The following is a 24928-nucleotide window of genomic DNA, read 5'->3' on the forward strand; positions in this document are numbered from 1 at the left end:
AAACGGTGTAGAACACGACATAAACTTAGTTGATAAGCAGTGGCAGGGCTTGAAGGACTGACTCCACTTTTGAAAGAAGTTTTACTGTGGGTAAAATGGTATCAGATGGCACTACATGCTACAGAGAAATCACTTCTGAAAGGAAGAGTCAATCCATGAGACAAACTTCATTGTTGTCTTATTTTAAGAGATTGCCACAGCCACCCCGGCCTTTAGCATCTACCACCCTGATCAGCCAGCAGCCATCAACATCAAGGCAAAACCCTGCACCACCAAAAACATTATAACTCGCTGAAAGGTCAGAAGAATGTTAGCATTTTTGAGCAATAAAGGATTTTGTAAAGTAAGTTCAGTGCTCAACATGGAGCTTGAACTCATGGCCCCAAGATCGAGAGTCACATGCTCTACTGCCTGAGCCAGCCAGGTGCCCCAACAATAAAGTATTTTTAAATTGAGGTATCTATGTTGGTTCTTTTACTTAATGTTATTGCACACTGAATAGACTGGTATAGTGTAAACATAACTTTTATATGCACTGGGAAACCAAAAAGTTCATTTGACTAACTTTATCATAATATTTACTTTATTGCAGTGTTCAGGAACTGAATCCACCACATTTTCAAGATATGCCTATATTCCTTATCCTTAAAATAGGCATAATACAAGAGGTACTTTAAAGACTGAGTTAATGCATGCATGTAAGGAGGCTAGAACAGTGCTTAGCACATAGTAAATCCTCAGATAATGTTATCTGTCATTATTTTTCTTTTGTTTTCACTGTCCTTGTACTTCCCAGTTTGTTTTGGAGCAAGCCTGTTCTTCCTTGTGCGATTTTTTTCCCATTTCCCCCTCTTTCTCCTGTACTTTACAGTAGTCCACTTTAGCCCTTATCATTTTTCATCTCAACAGTTAAATGTACATAACATATGCAGAGAGATGAATTAGAAAAGAGGCCACTGAGGTTCCCCCTAAGGAAGCAAACAGGGATTGAGTAGTGGTCAGAGGGTATCTTCAGCCTGTTTGAATGTTTACAGTGGGAATGCATTTACTATTGCATCTGCAATTAAAAGGAAATGTTCATAACTGTTAAGTGGAGGTGGGGTAGGGGAGGAAAGATTCCAGGGCAGCTTCCTTCTACGGCAGCCAGTTCACATCACTGACGGCTGCTGTGAGGGACACATCCAGACAACACATTTCCAGGGCTGCAGCCAGCAGCCTCCTACCCATGGCAGTGCCAAGAGTTCCTTTGTTGCAAAATCTGCCTCAGATTCACCTCCCTGTCTGCTTTGCCTTTCCCATTACCCTTTAGCACCCCCACCCTACCTCCCAAGAACACTGGGGAGGAACTTTCAGGGATGAGTACTATTGTACCTGGGTCAGATGCCAGCTCCTGTGAAGGCTTTTCCTGACATACTAAGTGAACATGTTTGAATTAATTGTGGCTTTTTGTTCCCACACATGTTGCTGATACCTCTATAGGCAACACTTAGGGTTTGACTTTTTTCAGCCTTGTGTTGTTCAGTGAACCTTGACTCCCTCATTAGACTGTTTACTTCTTATGGGTGAATACAGGGTCTCTTATTCATGGCTGGAGACCCCACCCCAGTCACCACCTGTATCCGGCCCAGTCCATCATAAATGTTCAGGAAGTGTTATTGAAAGGGCATCCTGAACTGCCCCCCCACCCCATTACGACTTTTGCACTTTTTATTCCTTCTGTCCTGTCCCTGGCCACTTCGTATTATTCAGATCTTGGATCACATGTCACCTTCTCCAAGCGGCCTTCCTTGAGTACCCTATCTAAAACAGACTAACTTCTACCCGGATCTTTATCTTCTTTTTGTTTTTATTATAATATTTTTTATTATATTATGTTAGTCACCATACAGTACATCCCTGGTCTATCTTCTAACTTGCTCATAGCACTCACTACAATCTGAAATTCTTGTGTTTGACTCACTTTATTGTCTGTTTCCCTAGCTGGAATGTGAATCCACAGGAGGGCAGGGACCTTGTCTTTTTGTGTTTGCCTTGAGTCCCCAGTGCTTAGAACAGTGACTGGTATATAGCAGGTGCTCAATAAATATATGAATAAACTGTATTTGTTTGGTTATTGACTGATCCCCGAGTACAATGTCAGCTCCATGGAGGCCAGGCTCTTATCGGGGTTACCGCTACATCCTCAGCACCTAGCATGGTGCCTGGTGCATAGTAGATGCTCAAGAATTTCTGGGTCAGTGAATTAATGTCCCCCACACACTTGAACTCAACGTGCTCCAAACTGAACTTAGTTTCTTCTTCCCCACCAAACCTGCTTTTCCTTCTGTGCACTCTAGTTCAGTCAATGGCACCCATTATCCACTCCAGACACCCAACCCAGAAATGAACTCACACTCCTTTCACTCCTTCACCTACTATTTTCAATTAGTCTCCAAGCTGCACTGCCTATTCAACCTCCAAAATATCCCACTTATCTAATCCTTTTCTACCTGTGTTGCAGCTATCCTGATTCAGGCCTCATCTTTTTTTTTTTTTTTCATTACTAATGCAACAGCCTCCTCCTTCCTGTCTCCCTTTATTTTTCCTTTTTATTATGGAAGACTTCATAACATTGCATGTCATCCGTGTGCAGGGGACATGTTAATCTTCTTTGTGTCTTTCCAATTTTATTACGGCCAAAGTGAAACCCCTCTTTCCTCCTTGTGAAGCTAAGAAAGCTTTAGCTGCAGGACCTATCACCTGCCATATGGTCACAGGGTCATATGTTTTTATAAAGTTTGCAAAATATATTTAAAGCTCAATTGGTTAAAACTGCTTCACCTTCCACTGGTTTCCTCCTAGTCACACTTTCTCTTGTATTAGGTGGTGTTGGAGCTGCCCGGTTTTTTTGAGACCCAGCTAAATGGAAGTTGCTTTAGGGTTTACATTTAGTTTGGGTTTAGTGAGACATTGTATCTCTTCTATTTATAGCTATTATCCAGGTGTAGGAATAGCTTCTAGAAATACTCTACCTTGGAGCCTAATTTTGTATTCACAAGTCTATATTTTTTCCTTAAAGTCCTACCTCACAAACTGTACAAACTTCAGGTCCCACTAAACCTCACTCCCACTAAACAGGGGAAACCTGGCTAAGACACAAGTGTGACTCAGTTGCTCTTGCTCAAACACTTTCAGTGGTTTGTTATTGCTTACAGGATAAAATCTAATATTTAACTTCTCTTTGGATGTTTTCCCATGTGCCTCCATGCATTTGTACATGTTGATCCTTTTATCTACAATGCTCTTGCTTGTTAATTTAGAGAACTTTCAGGTCTCCGTGAAACCTTCCTTGACAGCAGTAAGCAGCTTCTGGTGCACTTTCATGACTTTACTTTGCACTTTGCAAGAGGTATCTGTGTACCTACTGGACCTGGTAATCCAATTGTTGACTTGCAAGCTTGTCTCCTGCCCTGGCTAGCAATTTCCCCACTGCAGAGTCCCTCTTCAACACTGTATCCCCAGGGCCTAAGCCACCACCACTTAGAAAACTGGTGTGCACACACATGTTTTCTTGTTTAAAGTGGTGGGACCCTTTAAGAAAATGAAATAGTAAGAGGATTCCTAGAGAATATTCTAGAATGTCAGAGAACACCAGCGCCATCTTGAAGCATGTGTGTGGAGTTCCATTCATTCAACCCCTTCTCCCACCCCACCCTCAGGCTGTAGTCAGAAAATCCTGGACTTGTGCATGAAAATCCTTGCGCTGTATCTGAAGCAAGTTGAACTGAAACAATGGAGTCAAAGAAAAGACAATTCAGAGGGAGCTAGGAAGTCGACAGAAGCTTTATGGAGGAACTAGGAATGAGGGACCGACGGCGGGACCAAAGACAGATCGCGGGGGTAGTAGAGGGTGCAAAGTTCAACTTCCCGGCTCTGAAATTCAAGCCACTTGTCTTCCCTAAGCCTGTGTCCTCACTTGGGAATAACAACAGAGCTTTCCTTACAGGGTGAAGAATAAACGCTTCGGAGACCGTGCAAGGCAGCCTAGCCCGCTGAATATGCTCAAAGAGCAGAGGCTGCTGTGAGTACTCCACCCCTTCCCTGGCCAAAGCCCGCCCCCGCCGCCACCCGTTAGTTTTGCAGTTTGCAGTCGCTGAGTTCACCTCCTCTCATAGGACGAGAAGGCTGCGGAGGGGGAGGAGGGGGGGAGGTAGGGCAGGAGGGGGTGGAGGAAGAGTGGGGGTGTGGGGGGGGGTAGGGAAGGAGTGGGTGGAGGAGGAGTGGGTGGGTGGGTGTGTATGTTGGTGGGGGGGGGGGGGGTACTTAACTCCCTGTTTACCCGGAGGGGGAGGAAGGCTGGGAAGGTTCTGGCCCCACTCAAAATGGAGCCAAGCGACTGCCTCGCCTAAGATGGTGGCTTAAGGTCCTAAGCCTCGATTGGTTACCTAGAGGAAACGAGCAGGTCCAAAGGTAGCCGAATCCCGTCCCCTTTTCTCAAGGTGGCGCCCCGCCTCTGCGGGCGTCACGCGGGAGCCGCTAGCCTCCCTTCCCCGCCTCTGCCACGGTTACCTCGTGTGCCCAGCCCTCATAAGATGGCGGTAGGGTAGCCTCCCCGCGGCGGCGCCGCCACTCTCAATATGGTAGCTGTTTACCCCATATTTCTCCTCCCCTCTCCGCTTCAACTTCCTCCTTGTTTTGAATAAACTTTATTGACTACTTCGAACCGCCTATCACCGCCACCAGGCTTCTCCCGGCGACTTTTCGGGCAGTTTCCCCTCCGACCTGGCCGCCGGCGCATCTCATTCCTGGTTGGTTTGCTCGCGGCGATCTCCTGCTGGCCCAGCGACGACGCCGTTTGCTTGTTCACCAGGCGGCCACCGGACTAGGCCTGAGTCGCGGACTCCAGTAGGCCCTAACGCCGGGCCCGGGGCAAAACCGTGTGGAAAGCTGCCCTGAAGCACCGCCGGGCGCCCAGGGCCGCGCGACCCAGCGGGTGGTTCTGGGGGAAGGCGAGCAAGGTTCGCAGCGTTGCCGTGACGATCCCAGAATTCGGCGCGCGCTGCCGGTGGGGCCGGAACTGCTGGCTGATCGTCCGCTGAGCTAGGCGCCCAGGCGCTCCAGAGCGAGCCCGGCAGCCGGCGCGTCGCTGGAACTGAACTCCGCGAGTGTGAGCAATCCCTGCAGCTTTGCAGATGAGGAGGTCTCTGTAGGGCTTGGGACGAAAGACATTCTTGTCAGGTTTGGGGCGTGAGGAGGTTCCTGTCATTTGGGAGGCGTGAGGAGATCTCGTAAGTTTCGGGGGCTGCAAGACTATTCCTGTCAGTCTTGGGATCTGTGATGAGATCTCTGTCAGTTTTGGGGGACAAGGGAGTCCTCGTCACTTTGAGGGGGCTGTGAGGAAATGCCTACCGGTTTCTGATCGGTGGGGGGAAAATCCTTGCTTAGTTGCAGGAGTGTGAAGAAATTCTAGTCAGTTTCAGGGGTTTAGAGGAGATCCTTTTTAGTTTGGGGGGTGCAACGGGAACCTTGTCGTCTTTGAAGTAGAGGACGATCGGATCAGTTCTGAAATTGAGATTTATTTCATTTGTTGGGGTGATGATACTCCTGATTGGTTGGGGATGGAATGATTTTGAGAGTGAAGGAGAAGACCATTTAAACTCGCAGCACGACCCCACAACTGTGATTTGAGTTGGGCGCCTAGTCTTGTTTGCCTTGTTCCTGAAGGCATCGAGGTAATTCTCGAGTAATCTGAGCCAACTTCCAGGGATCCCTCATCTCTCTCTACTTGCCCCTATTTTGGGGATGAGGCGTTTTCTGAGGTATCCCAGCCTATTTCTTTAGTCTCTGGTTTACGTCATAATAGAGCCCTGGGAAGAAAGGTTGTGAGCAAGGAGAGGGTACAGTGAGGGATTAAAGAAGCTTCCTGAAAAGGCGTCAGATATTTCCCTGAAACCCGGAAAGAAGTTATCACTGACTCTGGGGCCGAAGGAGGTAGGGAAGGGGAAAAAAAAAACCCAAAACCCTTGACGGTCAAATGCCGTCTTTTATTTGTTAAGGAAATTCTAGAGGCGGGTGGACTTTTCTCCGATTGCCCCCATCTCGGCAGCACTAACTGCCCATTCGTGAACTGAGGGTTGGTACCCTGGGGGACCTGATTCACTAGGTAAAAAGTGTTGTTTGTGCCCAGCCATCGTCCAGAAAGGACGCGTGCTGCTTGCTGCCTCCTGCTTCTCTTGACGCTACGAACCTGGCCCGCCGCAGAGCGCTCCAAGGCCGGGCGAAGATGGCCTCAGTGCCCGTGTATTGCCTCTGCCGGCTGCCTTATGATGTGACCCGCTTCATGATCGAGTGTGACATGTGCCAGGACTGGTTTCACGGCAGGTAAGGAGGGCAGGCCAGGCTGGACAGGTGCTCACTAGCTCGCTCCTTTCTCAGCCCAGTTTTAGGTTCCCGCTCAGAAACACACACCCCCCCTTCCCGGACTCCGGCAAAGAATTACCTCCAACCCACCTCCCAGACCCAGGTTCTCTCATCCCTCCTTGCAGACCAGGGCCTAGCTGACATTGGCTTCTGGTGTCTCCCCTTTTTCTCTTTTCCCATATATGTTTCTTCTTTGCCCCCTTTTGAGTTTATTTAATTTACAAGATATTTTTTCTGCCACAAAGAATGTATCATTTTTGTATCCTGGCTATTTTGTTTTGCCTTAGACTCTGGCTTTGTAGGATACAGTACTATATTCTTGAGATAACTGAGTCCAACAAACATGGATTTCAGTTGTGGCTTTGCAACTTAATATCAGAGTGTCCTTGGGTAAGTTGCTTTGCCTCTCTGAGCCCCATTGTCTTTGCCTATAAAATATATCTAATACATCTGTCCTGGTTATTTAAAGCATTTTGCATGCACTCAGTGAGTGCAGAACCATCCAACTAAATTGAATTAAGCAGAAGAGATATTGGGTAAAACAGCAGGAGTAAAACCACTAATGAATTTCCTCTAGTTAACCATGTGTGCACATAAGCACCTGTCACCCAGGATCCCAGAGAGGTTAGTGTGTGGGAAAAAACTGGTGTTATCCCATTATTGGGGCTTTAATCTCAGCTATGGAAAGAAAACCATGAGAGGAATTTTTGCACTGGAATACAACAGAACAGTATATGATGCCCTTCTCCTGTTGCATGTTAGAGTCTACAATTTTCAGTTGTCACTAGTCCCTTCCAAATGAGTTTCTATTGTTTCACCCAAGACCAAACTGAAGGTGCTGGTACTGCTAAAATTCTGCTCTCGGCAGGGATTGCCCCCTGCAGCGCATTCACATTCATGTTCAGCTGTTCTTTATTGAGTGTTTACTGTGTGCCAGGTGTGGAGTTCTGTTTGCTGCTTCATGTTATTTAAGAGAGGACAAACCTACAGGGTGGGGCCTTTTTCTTTCCTCTGGAAATAAGCGGGATTAGGATGATTTTCAGGATTCCTGGTATCTTTGCTAGTGCTGATCAAGTCACTCCTCTGTTTAAAATTCTTTTGGTGGTTCCCCTACAGAGTAAAATTCAGTCTCCTTTGTGTGACAGACAACACCTTTGTGATCTACTTGTTCAGTCTCCTTTCCCGCCACTCCTCCTCCCGGTTCTTTCTTTATGTCCCAGCAAAACTGAACTACTTATAGTTCAGGAAAATTTTATACTCCTTTATGCCTCTTTCTTTGTGTGTGCTATTCCCACTAATGTCCTCCCCTTTATAACGCACAGCATATACCTCCTCTGTAAAAAGCCTCCTTCCTCCTGGTTCCCATTGCACTTTGTGTACATCCTTATTGAAAGTAATTATTTCATCATATCATAGTCATAAATACACCTGTGTCACTCATTAGCCAGAGCTACTTGAGGGCAGAGATGTCCTCTTTTCAGTTTTGGTATCCCCAGAACCTAGGTCAGTGCTAAACATGTCGTAGATACTGAGTGCATTTTTGAATGAATGAATGAATGAATGAATGAGTGAATGAATGTATGTGTCTTGTTAAGAAAAGCCATTGCCTGTGGCCTTTGCTTTGGATTATGTGAGAAGTGTGTAGGTTCAAACCTGGGAGGTGAATTCCTTCCTGCCCACAATATAGAGACCCTAACTGCACAGTCTAGGAACAGAAAACTAGAACAAATGCTTTCTCATGTGCTAGGCCCCATGACAGGGACTTTGCATAAATTATTTCAATCCACACCCAACCCTGAAAGTTAGATATTTCTTTTTTAAGTAGTATTTTAAGTTTTTTCCTGATTACATATGTGAGACATGCTCACTGTAGAAAAGACAGAAATAATAAAGAAGGAAATAAAAATCATCTATGAATCTGCTATCCTGCATAATCCACTGTTAAATGTTTTATTGCATTAACTTCTGTCTTTTGACTTAAAATATGAAACTATATTTTTATAACACAGGACTGTATTATAAATACCATTTTAAAGCCTGATTTTTATTCCTACTTAACATTATAATGTGAGTATTTTACCAGGTTGTCAAATATTCTTCTAAACCTCATTTCTGTTATCCCACCATATATATGTGTCATCAATTACTTGGTCATTTCCTCTGTGGTTGGATACTTAACATTATTTCTACTTTTTTATAATAAAATATTGTGATATGAGGGAAACTTGGGGATTCTGGAAATGTTTTTCGTTTTGATATGGGGTGCTGGTTAAAACAAAAAGAAAAACGTTATGGTGAACACTGTTGCACAGTAGAGACTGGACATTTATAATGAACACCACAGAGGAGGGCTTCAAGAATTCCAAATTTACAAATACAGAGATGGGTTTATGGGTCAGGCTCCTCCTTAATCACATTTCTGTGGTGAGTCCTGTGTTTCTGTGAACACCCTGACACAGGTTAATTGCCTTAATTTGTTTTTTCTATGAAAGAGACCAGATTTTTATGTCTCTTCGTGCTTCTGTTTATGGACTAACAGAAAACAAGGAAGCCAGCTGACAACCAGGTCCTTGGTGGGTTGCTCGTGCTTACGCAGTGCGTTGTGTACCTGCACGCGCACACACTAGGCTCACAGTGCTCCATGTAAGATTGTACTTAAACACAGTTGAAAATGACTCAATATCGTGGACTTTTCATGGTTGCTCACAATAGGTAAGCCTACAAATGCCTATAGGTGATATAAATCTATGTTTCTGATGACTTCCATAGGCTGGATTTCTTCAGTTAGGGAACAGTAATGCCAAGTTACCTCCTGGAAAGGTTATAATGGAAGGTGTCTATTTCATTTTGCTGGTGAGAGTCTACAATTCATGGAATTACTTTCTAAGTCTGGATTTGAACTTAGAATTACCTGGCTCCAGATCCCAGGTTCGGAAAGAAATTGGTATTAGCTTAATTTCTCCTACTATAAAGGGCAGGGTTTTTGCAAATCACTTTGATTTGTAGAGCAGTGGTTCTCAAACTTTAGCATGCATCAGAATCATGTGGGAGACCTGTTAAAAGACAAGATAGGTGGGCCCCACTTATAGGGTTTCTGATTCAGTAGGTGAGTGGGGGCCACCCTCAGAACCACTGATTTAGAGCATTATTCTGTCTCAATTCCTTCCCTTTCTGTGGAGTGTGACAGCTTCTGATGTTGGGGGATGGGCAGGCTAACATATCGTTATTGTACACTGTTCTCAAAGTGTGGTTCAGTAATGGAATTTGTTAAACATGTGACTTCTTGGGCTGGGACCCAGTGATCTCTAACAAAAAGGAAGATTCTGATGCACCTTAACTTTTGAGACTCGTACACTGGTGGAGAGTTAGTTGGTGAGCATTTATTGATGTCTGGGGCTTTGGCAAAACCTCACCCCTTTGCGGTTTTCCTATCTATAAGGGAAGTATTGGTTGGGACATCCCCCCGGGATGACTCTAAACTCTAGAGGAAATAGCACTGGCTTCAGAATTGGGTTTGAATTCTGACTCTTTAGCAAAGGATTTCATATCTGCAAAGCCTCTGTTTCCCCAAGAGTCGTTGTGATGATTTAAATAAAATGATAATGAAAAAAATAGTAATGGCCTTTGTTTACCAAGTACTAGCTAATGTGCCAGCCACTATGCTAAATACTTTGCCTAATTAACTTTGTTTAATCTTTTAAAAATTTAATTGTTTGGAGATTATGGATTATATTTATTTAATAGTTTTAGGACTATTAAAGTTATGTATTTAATATCGAGTACGTTGTGGTAGTTTGTGCTTGCCACGGAATTGATACATTTCATCTAAGTTGTCAAATATAAATGTGTAGAATTGTTCACAGTATTCCCACAGGCTAGCTGTGTGGTGATATTTCATTCCTGATATTGAAAATTTGTATCTTCTTTTTTTCTTTCTCACATGGTAGACATTTGTCAGTTTTACTTATCTTTTCAAAGAACAAGCTTTTTGTTTCATTGGCATTCTCTATTGTCTTTCTGTTTTCAGTCTCATTGATTTCTGCCTTTATTATTTCCTTCTGCTTGCTTTGGGTTTATTTTGCTCCTCTTTACCTAATTTCTTGAGGTGGGAGCTTCGGTTATTGATCTGAGACTTTTCCTGTTTTCTGATGTAAGCATTTAGTGTTATTAATTTCCCTCTTAGTACTGATATAGCTGTGTCCCACAAATTTTGATATGTTTTCCTTTTTGTGTAGTTCAATGTAATTTTTTTTAAGATTGATTGATTTATTTGAGAGAGAGAGAGGGTGGGGGGCAGAGGGAGAGGAAGAGAATCTGAAGTAGACTTCACGCTGAGCACGGAGCCCAGTGTTGGGTTCGATCTTATGACCCTGAGATCATGACCTGAGCCGAAACCAAGAGTCAGATGCTTAACTGACTGAGCCACCCAGGTGCTCCTAGTTCAATGTAATTTTTAATTTCTTTAGAGACTTCATGTTTGACCTATGAATTGCATAGCAGTGTGTTATTTAGTTTCCATGTGTTTGTAGATTTTCCTGTTATTCTGTTACTGACTTCTGGTTTGGTTCCTAGTGGTCAGAGAATATACTGTGTGTGATTTCAGTTTCTTTAAATTTATTGAGGTCTGTTTTATGGCCTGGTATATGCTCTGTCTTGGTAAATGTTCCATGGTCAAACGAAAAGAATCCTGCTGTTGTTGGGTTGAGTTTTCTATAAATGTTGATTTACTCCTGTTGGTTGATGGTGTTGCTGAATTGTTCTCTGTCCTTGCTGATTTCCTATCTAGGTCAGTCAGGTGTTGAAAAGGAGGTATGTAAGTGTTCAGCTACAAGTGTCAATCCTTTCAGTTCTGTCATTTATTGCTTCGTATTTTGCAGCTTTGTTGTTTGATGCATATGCATTTAAGATTGCTATGTCTTGGTAGATTGACGTTTTGTTATTATTATGATGTCCTTCTCTGTCTCTGATAATTTTTTTGCATGAAAGTCTACTTTATATAATAATAAGATAGCCACTCCTTTGGATTAAAGGTTGCATGGTATATCTTTTTTCATCCCTTTACTTTCAGCTTACATCATTATATATAAAGCTAGTTTTTTGTAGTTAGCATATAGTTCAGTATTATTTTTACCCAGTCTGCCCGTCTCTTTTAATTGGTGTATTTAGACCATTTCTACTTAATACAGTTATTGATATGTTAGGGCTTAAGTCTGTCATTTTGTTTTGTTTTATTTTCTGTTTGTTTCCTCTGTTCTTTTCTCGGTTTTCTTTATCCTGCCCTCCTGTGGAATTTTCTAGAATTCCACTTTGACTTATCTATTGTGTTTTTGAATATATCTCTTTGTATAGCTTTTTCAGTGCTTGCTCTTGGTACTCACATAATACATACATAACATACCACAATCAACTGTTACTGACATCTTACCAGTTTGAGTGAAGAGTAGAAACCTTACTTCCTTGAAACTCCTTTATGCTTCCCTGTTTATAATATGATTATCTTGAATATTTTCTCTACATACATTGAGAAGCATGTCAGATAGTGTTACAATTTTTGTTTCAACTGTCAAACATGGTTTAGAAAACTCAAGAGGGTAAGGAAAGTATGCTGTATTTACCCATATTTTTACTCCTTCCCCTGTTCTGTCTTACTTCCTGATCTTCTCAAAGATTCCTTCTTTTATCATTATCTTTTTAGAGAGCTTCGTTTAGCCATTCTTTTAGGATATGTCTGCTGGCAACAAATACTCTGTTTTCCTTCATATGAGAATGTCTTGATTTCCCTTGGATTCCTGAAAGTCTTTTTTTTATTAAAAATTTTATTTATTTGAGAGAGAGTGAGAGCGAGAGAGAGCACAGAGGGATAGGGAGAAGCAGACTCAGTGCTGAGCAGGGAGCCAATGTGGGGCTCGATCCCAGGACCCTGAGATTATGACCTAAGCTGAAGGTAGCCACTTAACCAACTGAGCCACCCAGGTGCCCCTGAAGGTCTTTTCATTTGATATTAGATTCTGGGTTTTTTTGTTCTTTTCTTTCAGCACTTGAAAACTATCATGCTACTTCCTTTTGGCCTCCATAGTTTCTGATGAGAGATCGTCATTCACTTGAATTGGTGTTCTCCTTTATGTAATGTGTCATTTCTTTATCACTACTTTAAAGATTTTTCCTTTGGAGGTGCCTGAGTGGCTCAGTCAGTTAAGCATCCGGCTCCTGATTTTGGCTCAGGTCATGATCTCAGGGTTGTGAGATCAAGCCCCACGTCAGGCTCCCTGCTGGGCGTGGAGCCTGCTTAATATTTTTCTTTACCTCTCCCTTTGCCCCCCCCCCACCCTCTCCCTCACTCTGCTTGAAAATGCTCTCTCTCTGAAAAAAAGATAAAGATTTTTTTCCTTTGTCTTTTGTGTTCAGGAGTTTGATTATGCTATTTTTCAGTGTAGAAATATTTCAGATTGTCTTTGGTTTTAGTTTTATAGGTTGCTGAAGCTCTGTTTGTATTTTTTAATCTATTTTTTCTTTCAGTTTTGTTGAGATATAATTGACATACAATACTGTCTAAGTTTAAGGTGTAGAGTATAATTACTTGACTTGAAATGATTACCACAATAAGGTTATTTACTATCTATCACTTCATATAGACACTCCAAAAAAGAAAAGAAAACAAAACTCTTTTTTTCCCCTTGTGATGACAACTTTTAGGATTTACTCTCTTAGCAGCTTTCAGATATACCATATAGCAGTGTTAACCATAGTCCTCATATCATACATTACATCCCAAGTACTTATTTATCTTATAACTGGAAGTTTGTACCTTTTAACAGTCTTTTCTAATGCCCCCATCTTCAATCCCCCCACCTGTGTTAACCACAGGTCTTAGCTCTTTTTCTATGAGTTTGTGTTTTCTTGGGGTTTTTTTTGTTTGTTTGTTTAGATTCCACGTATAAGTGAGATCCTATGTTATTTATCTTTTTCTGACTGACTTATTTAGAGTAATGTCCTCAAGGTCCATCCATGTTGTTGCAAATGGTAGGATTTCTTTTTTTTTAATGGCGTAATAAAATAGTATTCCATTTTGTGTGTGTGCATGTCACATTTTCTTTGTCCATTCATCTTTTTTTTTTTAAGATTTTATTTATTTATTTGACAGGGAGAGAGACAGCCAGCGAGAGGGAACACAAGCAGGGGGAGTGGGTGAGGAAGAAGCAGGCTCATAGCAGAGGAGCCTGATGTGGGGCTCAATCCCATAACGCTGGGATCACGCCCTGAGCCGAAGGTAGACGCCTAACCGCTGTGCCACCCAGGCGCCCCCTGTCCATTCATCTTTTGGTAGACACTTAGGTTGTTTCTGTGAGTTGGTTATTGTAAATCATGCTGCAGTGAACATAGAGGTGCAGATATTTCTTCAACATAGCAATTTTGTTTCCTTGGATATTTACCTAGAAGTGGAATCACTACATCATATGGTAGTTTTATTTTTAATTTTTTGAGGAACCTCCATACTTTTTTTCATAGTGGCTATACCAATTTGAAATCCAGCCAACAGTGTGTAAGTGTTCCTTGTATGGACATTTTAACGATATTCTTCCAATACATAAACACAGGTTATCTTTCCATTTATTTGTATCTTCAGTTTCTTTCATTGATGTCTTACAGTTCTCAGTGTTGAGATCTTTCACCTTCTTGGTTATTTTTATTCCTAAGTATTTTACAGTTTTTGATGCTATTGTATATGAGCTGATTTTCTTTATTTTTTTTAGATGATTTGTTGTTAGTGCAGAGAAATGTTACTGATTTTTGTATATAATTTTGTATCTTATAATTTTACTGAATTCATTAATTAGATCTAAGTTTCTTGGTGGAGAATCTTACAATTTTCTATATATAAAATCATGTCATCTGCAGATAGAGACAATTTTACTTCTTCCTTTCTAATTTTGGTGCCCTTTATTTCTTTTTCTTGCCTGATTGCTCTGGCAGGGATTTCTAGTACTGTTTTGAATAGGAGTGGTGAGAATGAGCACCCTGGTCTTGTTCCTGATCTTACAGGAAAGGGTTTCAACCTTTCACCATTGAGTATGATGTCAGCTGTGGGCTTGTTGTATATGGCCTTTTTATGTTGAGACGCATTTCTTATAAACCCTGTTTTTTGAGAGTTTTTTATCATGGACAGATGTTGAATTTTGTCAGATGCTTTTTCTGGGCTTTTTGAGATGATTACATGATTTTTTTCTTTTCTTTTCTTTTTTTTGTATCACCTTTGTTGATTTGCTTATATTGAAACATACTTGCATCCCAAGGCTAAATCCCACTTGATTATGGTAAATGCTTATTTTAATCTGCTGAATTCAGTTTGCTAGTATTTTATTGAGAATTTTTACATATAAATTCATCAGGGATATTAGTGTGTAGTTTTCTTGTAGTGTCTTTTAGTGTCTTTATTTGGCTTTGGTATCAGGATAATGCTGGCCTACTAAAATGAGTTTGAGAGTCTTCCCTCCTCTTTGATTATTTTTGAAGAGTTTGAGAAGAATTGAAATTAATTCTTCTTTAAATATTTGGGTAAAATTCCCTGGTGAAGCCATCTGGTCCTGGGCTTTTCTTAACTGGAAGTTTTTTGTTGTTGTTTTTGCTGATTCAGTCTCCATAGTAGTTATTGGTCTGTTCAGATTTTCTATTTTTTCCTGATTCAGTCTTGGTAGATTGTATGTTTCTAAGAATTTATCTACTTCTTGTAGGTTGTCCAGTTTGTTGGTGTAGAGTTGTTCATAGTTCAGTCTATTTTCTTTCTGTTGTTCAAATTGGGTAATCTTTATTTTATCTTCAGGTTTACTGTTTTTTCCTCTGTTGTTTCCATTTCGCTGTTGAGCCCATCCAGTGAATTTCCATTAAAGTTATTGTAGCGTTCAGTTCTAAAAGTGCCATTGGTTCTTTTCTGTATCTTCCACTTTGCAGAAATTCTCTATTTTTTTGCTGACATTTTCTGTCCATTTGTTTCTGGCATGTTTATAATTGTTCGTTGAAGCATTTTTATGATTACTCCTTTAAGATCCTTGTCAGATAATTCCAACATCTGTGTCATCTCAGCATTGAGATTATTGATTTCCTTTGTTCATTCAAGTCGTGATTTGCCTTGTTCTTGATGTAATGAGTACTTATTTTCATGATATCCTGGATATTTTGGGTATTATGAGATTCTGGGTATTACTATATCTTCTGTTTTTGCAGGCCTGTTTAGACACTGCTCTTTAGTGGCAGGGGAAGGGGGTGCTACTTAGTTACTGACAGGTAGGAGCGGAAGTTCAAGTCTCTTAGTCTGTGTTGACACCCACTACTTCAGGTTCTGCTCTCCCTAGTCAGATTGCCTTCTTCTCTCCGTCTAACTTCACACATCCAGTAAGTGGCAGAGGTGATTCGAACCCAGGCAATTTGGCTCCCAACTCTATTTTTAACCCCTGTGCTATAGTGCCTCTGAATACTGTACAGAATGCCCTGATTGATTGTGGAGATTAAATGTAATGATATATGTATAATTCATAGCTCAGTTTCCTCCCAGTTCCTTCTGTGCAGGCTTCAAATTCGTGTTTTCCCCTCATCCCCTTAGCCTGCTCTTTTACTTTTTACTACTTATGAAACTTGTGGCACCACTTGTCTGTCTCCGCCTCTAGAACGTCCACTCCATGAGGACAGTGGATGTTCTCAATCAACATTTATTGAATTTGTGCATTCACTCCTTTAACAAATACTGATTGAATGTCTACCATGTACCAGGCTCTCTGGTACACGCTGGGGATAATTCATCTTAATCTTGAGACCTGGTGCTAGGATAATTGGCCTCTTCACTAAGGAAGCAAATTAGCATTTAGGGCCATTAGTCCCAGGTGATGATTATTGAGACAGTGCAGCCAGAAGTCTGATTTTCATCCATCTTCCTGATGTGAGGAATTATCTAGCCCAATGAATGTTCATTGAGTTGAAGAATAAATAAAACAGGACTGGGAGATGGATAAGGTGAGGACTTCTGGTGAACAAGGTCAATGCTGTCTGCCAAATGTAGTGGGGGCAGATAACAAGTAAATAAGAAGCCGCAAGTCCATGTGGTGAGTGCTGAAGTAGGGATAGTGTGGGGGGGGTGCCATGGTGGCAGGAAAGAAGAAGAGCAGGAATGTTCTAGGCACAGGGAGCCATGTGTGATGAGACTCAGAGACCAGAAAAAGCATGGCACTGAGAGTCCAGCTGACTTTTTAGAGCAGGGCTGACTTCATGGGCATGTGACCAGTCACACAGAGCCTCATATTCAGAAGGGGACCCCATGCTTGAGGTTTAATGCTCTGTGATTGTTGTCTTGAAATTCTTAATAACTTTTTACCTTTGAATTTGTGTTTTGTATGTGAAATCCAGTGGAACAATGGAATGTGTCCTAGGGACTTAGAGCTTTCAGTCTCATGTGGTCCTCCCTCCTGCTGCCTCTCCACTCCCTAAACAGGTTCTCATTTGGCTGCCTGGGGCACCAGGCCTGGATGCAAGTGCAAGAGAGCCAGGGTTAGGTGCATACATCCTATGCACTGAGTCACGGGGTGTGGCCTGTACTTGCCCCTTGAGTATTCTCATGCCAAGGGAGCATGGCAATAAGTAACAAATAAAAAGCCCTATGACAAGTTGAGAGAGAGACCGTAGAAGAAAGGAAAAAGCTTTTTTTTTTTTTTCTGTTTTATGAACAAGGTTTCCTTGGTTTTCGTTTGCACTGGGCCTCACAAATTATGTAGCTGACACTGCATGTCAGAGGTCATAGGTGAGGCCAGAGACGCAAGGCCTTTTAGACCCTGGTAAGTTTAAACTTTACTTTAAGAAAAATAGGAAGCCTGTGAGGGGTTTTGAGCAAGAGTTGACAGGATCAAGCTTGTGTTTTTAAAACGATCACTTCGGCTACAGTGTGAAGGTCCAGTTGGGTGAGGATGGAGTAGAGGCCAGGAGCCCAGTTAGGAAGGCAGGACAGTAATCCCAGTTAGAGATAACAGGGGCCTGGATTAGGGCAGGGGCAGGAACGATGACAGCAGGGCACAGTTGATAGCTAATCAGGAGATAGAACGATAGGACATGATAATAACTTGAATGGTAATAGCAACACATACAGAACACTTAACTGTGTACCAGGCACTGTTGTAAACACTTTGTATGGATTAACTCTTTATTTTTTATAACCTTATGATGTACTTAACAGTTTTTATCCCTACCTTAGGGATGAGGAAACTGAGGCACAGAGAGATAACATGCCCAAGATCCCACAGCTAATAAGTGGCAGGGACAGCCAGGATATAAACTCAGGCAGTCTGAGGTTATGGTGCCAATTGCCAAAAGAGGGAGCAGGTTTAGGGTGCAGGCAGAGGGAGAGATTGAATTTGGACATGTGAAATTTGAAATATGTAAGGAGGCTATCCAGTAGAAGTACCAGGAGGCATTTCGAGGGAGGGGTCTGAAACTCAGCAGAGGGATCTGGCTTGCTGTTATAGGTATGAAGAAGGCACAGGGAGCCCTGGGGGTAAGATCAACAAGGGAAAGTGAGGAGAGAAGAATGCCTAGGCAAGAAGGCCTCAGAAACATCAACCTTTAAGGAGTGGGCAGAAGAAAAAGAGTGCAGTGGGAAACAGAAGAAGCAGCCAGAGACATAATTAAGATAACGTCACGTCCCTGCTCATAATTGTCCCGTGGATTTCACCCAGTTTTTCACTCAGGAAAAGCCAATGTCCTTTATGATGGCCTACAAGACCCTACTACATGAGCCCATTACCTTTCTGCCCTATCATTGTCCCCCTCCCTACTCTCTCTATTCCAGAACACTGCCCTCCCCTCCATTGCTTCAATAATCTAGGCACACTCCTGCCACAGGGCTTTTGTACTTGCTATTCTCTCTAATTGTGATGCTCTTCCCTCGTGTCTGTATGGCTTGCTCCCTTACTCCCTTCAGGTATTTACTCAAAAGTCATTTTGTGGGGCACCTGGGTGCCTCAGTGGGTTAAGCATCTGCCTTTAGCTCAGGTCATGATCCTGGGGTCCTGAGATCGAGCCCTGCATCGGGCTTCTTGCTGGATGGGGAGCCTGCTTCTCCCTCTCCCTCTGCCTGCCGCTCCCCATGCTTGTGCTCTCTGTCAAATAAATAAATAAAATCTTTAAAAAAAAGTAATTTTGTCAGTGAGTTCCTACGTAAAATTTCAGTACCTACTGGCTTCCCTACCTAAAATTTCAGCACTGTTGTCATTCCCCCACCCCAGTGTGTGTGTGTGTGTGTGTGTGTGTGTGTGTGTGTAGTTATGTACACATGCATATATATTCCCCTTACTGCTGGATTTTTCTGGTTGGCTCTTCTCACTATGATACAATGTATTTTACTGATTACATTGATTTATTTTGTTTCTTGTTTGCTTTCCCCGCTAGAATGTCAACTCCATGAGGGCAGGGATTTTTGTATGCTTTCTTCTGTCTTTATCTCCCCGGCACTTGGACCAGGGCCTGGGAGATGCTCATTAATTGTTAACTGAAGAAATGGACATCAGACAGATGGGGTGTTCTGGAAGTCAAGGGTAGAGAGCTGCTAAGAGATCAAGTGAGATAAAGGAGAGAAGTGCTTATTGCATGTACCACTAAGGAGGTCAGAATATTGATGAACTCTGTTTTAAAGAAGGTGGGGACTAAAATCAGACTGCAGCAGTGGGTGAGAAAGTATACACAGCAGCTCTAGAAAATTCCTCTTACAGGTTTTGGCTCTGATAAAATGTCTCTGGACAATACCAGGTGGCAAGAAGTAGGTGGACTTTTCACTGTACACAGTTTTGTACCTTTTGAGTTTTGTACCAAGTATATGTGACAACTATCCAAGTAAGTCATTAGGATCCTGCACAAGTTTAAACAAAGAAGGTATTTGGCTGTGAAGTGGCAGAGAGGGGCAGAGAGGAGGGAATGTCTGTTCTTTTTTATCTGTAAAGATCCAGGTGAGCTTGTTTAAATGCTGTTGTGAAGGAGAAGGAAGAAAGGGAGGGCTGGAGAGGTTGAAGATACTGAAGAAAGAAGGGTTACTTGATTGAGAAGATAAAAAAGATGCGACCCAAGTGGAAAAGCTGACTTTAGAAAGGAGGAAGGGTATTCGTTTCTTTGTAACAGGAGGAAAGGATGGGTGCAGAAGGAGGTGGATTTGGTGTGGGAAGTTGAGATAGTTCCCGTCTGATTACTTCGTGTTGTCTAAGAAGTAGGCAGGGTCATTTTCTGAGAGAGAAGAGGGAGGTAGTGGAATCAAGGACTTGAAGGAGCCACTGTGGATAATGGGAGAGACGGGCGCAGGGAAGTACAGGAGGATTGTGAGGAAGCATGACCCAGATATTTTTTCAGTAGACTTGAAATTTTAGAGTAGTTTAAAGTTCACAGTCAAATTGAGAGGAAGGTACAGAGATTTCCCAAATTTCTCCTGCCCCCACATTCATAGCCTCTCCCGTTGTCAGCATTGCTCACCAGATGAATTCCTTACCATCAACGAACCTACATTGACACATGATTACTACCCAAAGTCCATTTACATCAGTGTCTACTCTTGGTGGTGTACATTCTATGGGTTTGGACAAGCGTATAATGACATACATCCACCATGATAACATTTTCGTAGCATACAGAGTAGTTTCACTGCCCTAAAAAAATTCTCTGTGCTCTGCCTCTTTATCTCTCTCTCCCCTCCTAACCTCTGGCAGTTGCTGACGTTTTTACTGTCCCCGTGGTTTTGCCTTTTCCAGAGTATCCATAGTTGGAATCATATAATGTGTAGCCTTTTCAGATTGGTTTCTTTCACTTAGTAATATGCATTTGAGTTTCCTCCATGCCTTTTCATGGCTTGATAGCTCATTTCTTTTTAGCGCTGAATAAACATTTCATTGTTTGGATGTACCACAGTTTGTTTATCCATTCACCTACATCTTAGTTGCTTCCAAATTTTGGCAGTTATGAATAAAGCTGCTATAAACATCCATGTGTAGGTTTTCGTGTGGACGTAGTTTTCAGTTCCTTTGAGTAAATGCCAAGGAGTGTGATTGATGGATTGTATGTTAAGAGTATGTTCAGTTTTGTAAGAAACTGCCAAACTGTCCTCCAAAATGGCCGTACCATTTTTGCATTCCCACCGGCAGTGAATGAGAGTTCCTTTTACTCTGCTTCCTCATCAGCATTTGGTGTTGTCAGTGTTCTGAATTTTGGCTATTCTGATAGATGTACAGTGATACCTCATTGTCGTTTTAATTTGCATTTTCCTAATGACCTAGGATGTGGAGCACCTTTTCATATGCTTATTTGCCATCTGCATATCTTCTTTGCTGAGGTTTCTATAGAGATCTTTTTGCCCATTTTTGAGTTGGGTTTGTTTTATTGTTAATTTTTAAGAGTTCTTTATATATTTTGGCTAACATCCTTTATCAGATATGTCTTATGCAACTATTTACTCCCAGTCTTTGGCTTGTCTTTCCTTCTCTTGACAGTGTCTTTCAAAGATCAGGTTTTTAATTTTAATGTAGTCTGTTTTATTAATTCCTTCTTTCATGGATCATGCCTTCAGTGTTACATCTAAAACATCATTATTGCTATACCCAAGCTCATCTAGATTTTTATCCTATGTGATCCTCTAGGAGTGCTATAGTTTTGTATTTTACCTTTAGATCTGTGGTCCATTTTCAGTTCACTTTTGTGAAGTGTACAAGGTCTGTGTCTAGATTCATTCATTTGCATGTGGATGTCCAGTTGTTCTAGTACCATTTGTTGAAAAGACTATCTTTTAGTCACATTTGTTCTTTTGTCAGAGATTAGTTGACTATAGTTATGTGGATTTACTTCTGGGATCTCTGTTCTGTTCTATTGATCTGCTTATCTTTCGGCAGTACCATACTGTCTTGATTACTGTAGCTTTATTTGTTTCAAATCTTTTTGTTTTTTGAAGATTTTATTTAAGAGAGAGATAAAGACAAAATGCACATGAGCAGGGGGAGGGGCAACGGGAGAGGGAGAAGCACACTTCCCACTAAGTAGGGAACCCGACACAGGGCTCGATCCCAGGACCCCGGGATCATGACCTGAGCTGAAGGCAGCTGCTTAACAGGCTGAGCCACCCAGGCACCCCTGATTACGGTAGCTTTACAATAAGTCTTGAAGTTAGGTAGCATCAGTCTTCCAGCTTTGTTGTTTTCATTCGATATTGTGTTGGCTATTCTGTGACTCAGTTATTTTGGACAGGGTGAAATTTTTGTGGCACTGATCCAGTGGGTGATTTTTCTCCAGCCATGTCCAACGGTCCAGTGTTACGTAGCTGGATTGAGCCAGGGCTGGGATTTGCATGTGGGGGTGATGGAAAAGCAGTGGGGCAAGAGAGTTGAGAATGGCTGAAGTGAGGAATGCTAGAATCTAAGCTAGATTGGGGAAGAAGGATGAAGTTAAGAATGGGTAAAAAGTAGGATCAAGGGATTTTGAGGGCAAAGAACAGGTATAATGAATGAGAGCTGGATGATTGCGTTTGTGGTCCTATTGTGTGATGTATGAATTTCATGTTCCAGATGTGGAGCAATTGCAGGTGTTGACAAGGTCTGGATGATGACCATGAGAATTGATAGCTGAAAGGGGAATAGGCAGTGCAGCCCCTGAAGATGAAAAGGTCAGAGAGCTAAGAGGCCAGGATGTTGGGCCTCTGACTCAATACTGATGTCATGTGGGATATTGGCAGGACGAGGGATGGAGAGAAATCTGTGAGCAGGTTCTTTAATGAGTGAAAGGGTTATGTTGGGGAGTTGAGTAGCTGACAGTGAAGAGGAGTGGGAAGAGGCATGGCTAGATGATAGGAAGCTCAGGAGTAAGAGATCTTACACAGGGGTAGAGAAGAGACGATCTCAAAGTCTCACTGGAAAGTGAGGGGAATGTCTACCCCCAGCACAGCCCTGAGTTGTAACGGTCTGGTAGAATTCACAGCTTCTGCCTGACAAGACTCTAGCACAGTGCTTCTTAGACTTTCTGTGGCTAAGAACCAGGCTGGTTTGTTTCTTTAACTTTCTAATCCATAATGGGCCAATTATTTGGTAAAATCAAAAATGAATTACTAGAAAAATGGTCGAACAAAAAAAGCTATACGAAATGTAAGCCCCAATTTTTTTTATTATTAGATTCAACAATAGACATAAAATTACTCAGCCAAATTGCGATACAAGTTTATGGATACTTGCTCTCACTTTTTGTACTTAACCACAGAGCTGTGGGAAACAGCTCACGGATCAGCATTAGTCTGTGGACCACATTGAGTGGCACTCAAAAAGGGAAAATGGCTTTCTCCTAGGAGAAGCTGTTGTCAGTTAAGCCAGGAAGGTGAAGAAGGGGTTTGTTGAAGGGGGTGTGGATTAGAGAGGTTTGTTTACCAAGGAATGGGGTTGCCGGGGGTACAAGAGAAAAGTTAGGAATGTCGATGACCAGTGGATGTTTGGGGGCAGAAAATGCACATAGCTATATGGGATGAAAGTTCAGGAGAGAGGAACGACTGGAGGGGTTCCTTTTTGAGCAGTGTCCAAGGCTAACGGGGGTGTGAGACAGAAAGCATGTAGTCTGAGAAAGTGAATTAATGCTACAGGGTCTGGGGAATATATTTAAAGAAAGTTTAGGTAGGTGAAGGGTGAGGTGTGCTTCTCTGTGCTCACTGTGCTAAGCACTTTATATACATTCTCCGAGCCCTCAAAAAAAAGCTCTACCAAGTCGATGGTATACCAATTTATATTGATATGCAGCAGGTTTTACAGGCATAGTATTAGCGGTTGGGATGATGGTGGGGTCCTAATCCCAGGAAGTCAGTTTGTGAACGTGATCTCGGACAAAACAGTTATAGAGTTCTGCCCTATTTTTATGCTCCCTGCTGTGTGTGGCTGACCAATAATTTAGGAGTTTGATTTTAGCCAGATGTTATTAGGAGGGCTGCTGATGAATTCTTTGGTGAGGAAGGGTTTAATTTTGTAAGATTGCCACCTCACATACATGCAAACTCAAATTTTCAAAATTAAATAAATCTTTTTTCAGACATTACAGTATGAAATAAGTAACACATGTTCATTGTGGAGAATTAGAAAATATAAATAAGGAAGAGAAGAATGATTGTGTGTGATCCTTCACTCAGAACTCGTCATTTATAAAATTCTCTTTTCAGTCCTTTTCAGTTAGTCAAATAAAATAGCTCAATAAAGTTTAAATTTTTTATTATATGTTGAAGTAAGAATATTTTGGGTATATTGGTTAGCATAAATATTAAAATTAATTTCATCTGTTTCTTTTTACCTTTTTAATGTGGCTATTAGAACATTTAAACTTACATATTTGGCTCACGTTATATTTCTCTTGGGCAGCACTGTTCTAGAATCTCTTCTAGCTTTGACCATTCTGAGTCTTCTTTTTAAAAACAGATTTATTGGGGCGCCTGGGTGGCACAGCGGTTAAGCGTCTGCCTTCGGCTCAGGGCGTGATCCCGGCGTTATGGGATCGAGCCCCACATCAGGCTCCTCTGCTATGAGCCTGCTTCTTCCTCTCCCACTCCCCCTGCTTGTGTTCCCTCTCTCGCTGGCTGTCTCTATCCTGTCGAATAAATAAATAAATAAAATCTTTAAAAAAAAACAAAAAAACACATTTATTTATTTATTTTAGAGAGAGAGAGAGTGTGTGTGTGTGAGCAGAGGGAGGGGCAGAGGGAGAGGGAGAGAATCTCAAGCAGACTCCCTGCTGAGTGAGGAGCCTGACGCAGGGCTCAGTCTCACAACCGTGAGATCATGACCTGAGCCAAAAACAAGAGTCAGATGCTTAAGCGACTGAGCCACCCAGGCTCCCCTTGACCATTCTGAATCTTAATGAAGCTTTGCTGTCTACATTTTTAGGTCTGTTATAATTGTTTTAGACCAGTGTGCTTCAATATAACTTTTTTGTACTGATAAATATGTTTGATAATCTGCCCAATATGGTAACTTTTAGCTATATGTGGCTACTGAGCTTTTGAAATGTAGCTAATATGATGAAGGGAGTGCATTTAAAATTTTATTTAACTTGAATTAATTTAAATGTAAACAGCTATGTGTACTGGACACCACAGTTCTAGACCTTGTGAAAAATAAAATTTCCATAAATCTTGATTGATTTTTTTCTCTTTTCTAGTTGTGTTGGTGTCGAAGAGGAAAAGGCTGCTGACATTGACCTCTACCATTGCCCCAACTGTGAAGTCTTACATGGGCCATCCATTAGTAAGTAGATCTTGGGGTTTCCAAGAGGAGATGGTCCAGAAGTGAGACAAAGCAAGGAGCTTGAAAGGGAGATTGCCTTTGCCTGAGTGCTTGGGAAATACCAAAAGCCTGTGTAGGTCCCCCACAGGCTAGCAGCTGTCCCACTGAGAGGGCAGAAGTGCAGAGCTTTATCTCCCTACGGACTTCCCCAGAGGAAGCACCAACCTCACCAGGAACTTTCCCTGAGTTTGTGAGGGCCTCATTGACTTCAGGTGCTCTAA

At 42.0% G+C, this 24928-nt stretch overlaps 1 protein-coding gene and 1 pseudogene across 2 annotated transcripts in view; one reads left to right on the forward strand and one right to left on the reverse strand.

Moving 5' to 3' along the window:
* Positions 1-2587: 2587 nt before the first annotated feature.
* On the reverse strand, positions 2588-2688 carry LOC121103827 (annotated as a pseudogene).
* A 1648-nt stretch (positions 2689-4336) lies between these two features.
* The window catches only part of PHF8 (PHD finger protein 8), a 105277-nt gene continuing 84685 nt past the window's right edge, over positions 4337-24928 (forward strand). Inside the window, exons 1-3 of one of the 2 annotated variants that reach the window (XM_008710832.2) lie at positions 4337-5267; positions 6167-6360; positions 24583-24668. In XM_008710832.2, coding sequence (XP_008709054.2) covers positions 6263-6360; positions 24583-24668 — 184 coding nt within the window. In that variant the 5' untranslated portion in view covers positions 4337-5267; positions 6167-6262. The remainder of the gene's footprint in view (positions 5268-6166; positions 6361-24582; positions 24669-24928) is intronic. The other variant, XM_008710833.2, reaches the window with a different exon arrangement.

Source organism: Ursus maritimus (genome assembly GCF_017311325.1).
Source record: "Ursus maritimus isolate PB19 chromosome X unlocalized genomic scaffold, ASM1731132v1 scaffold_X1, whole genome shotgun sequence".
Lineage (NCBI taxonomy): Eukaryota > Metazoa > Chordata > Mammalia > Carnivora > Ursidae > Ursus > Ursus maritimus.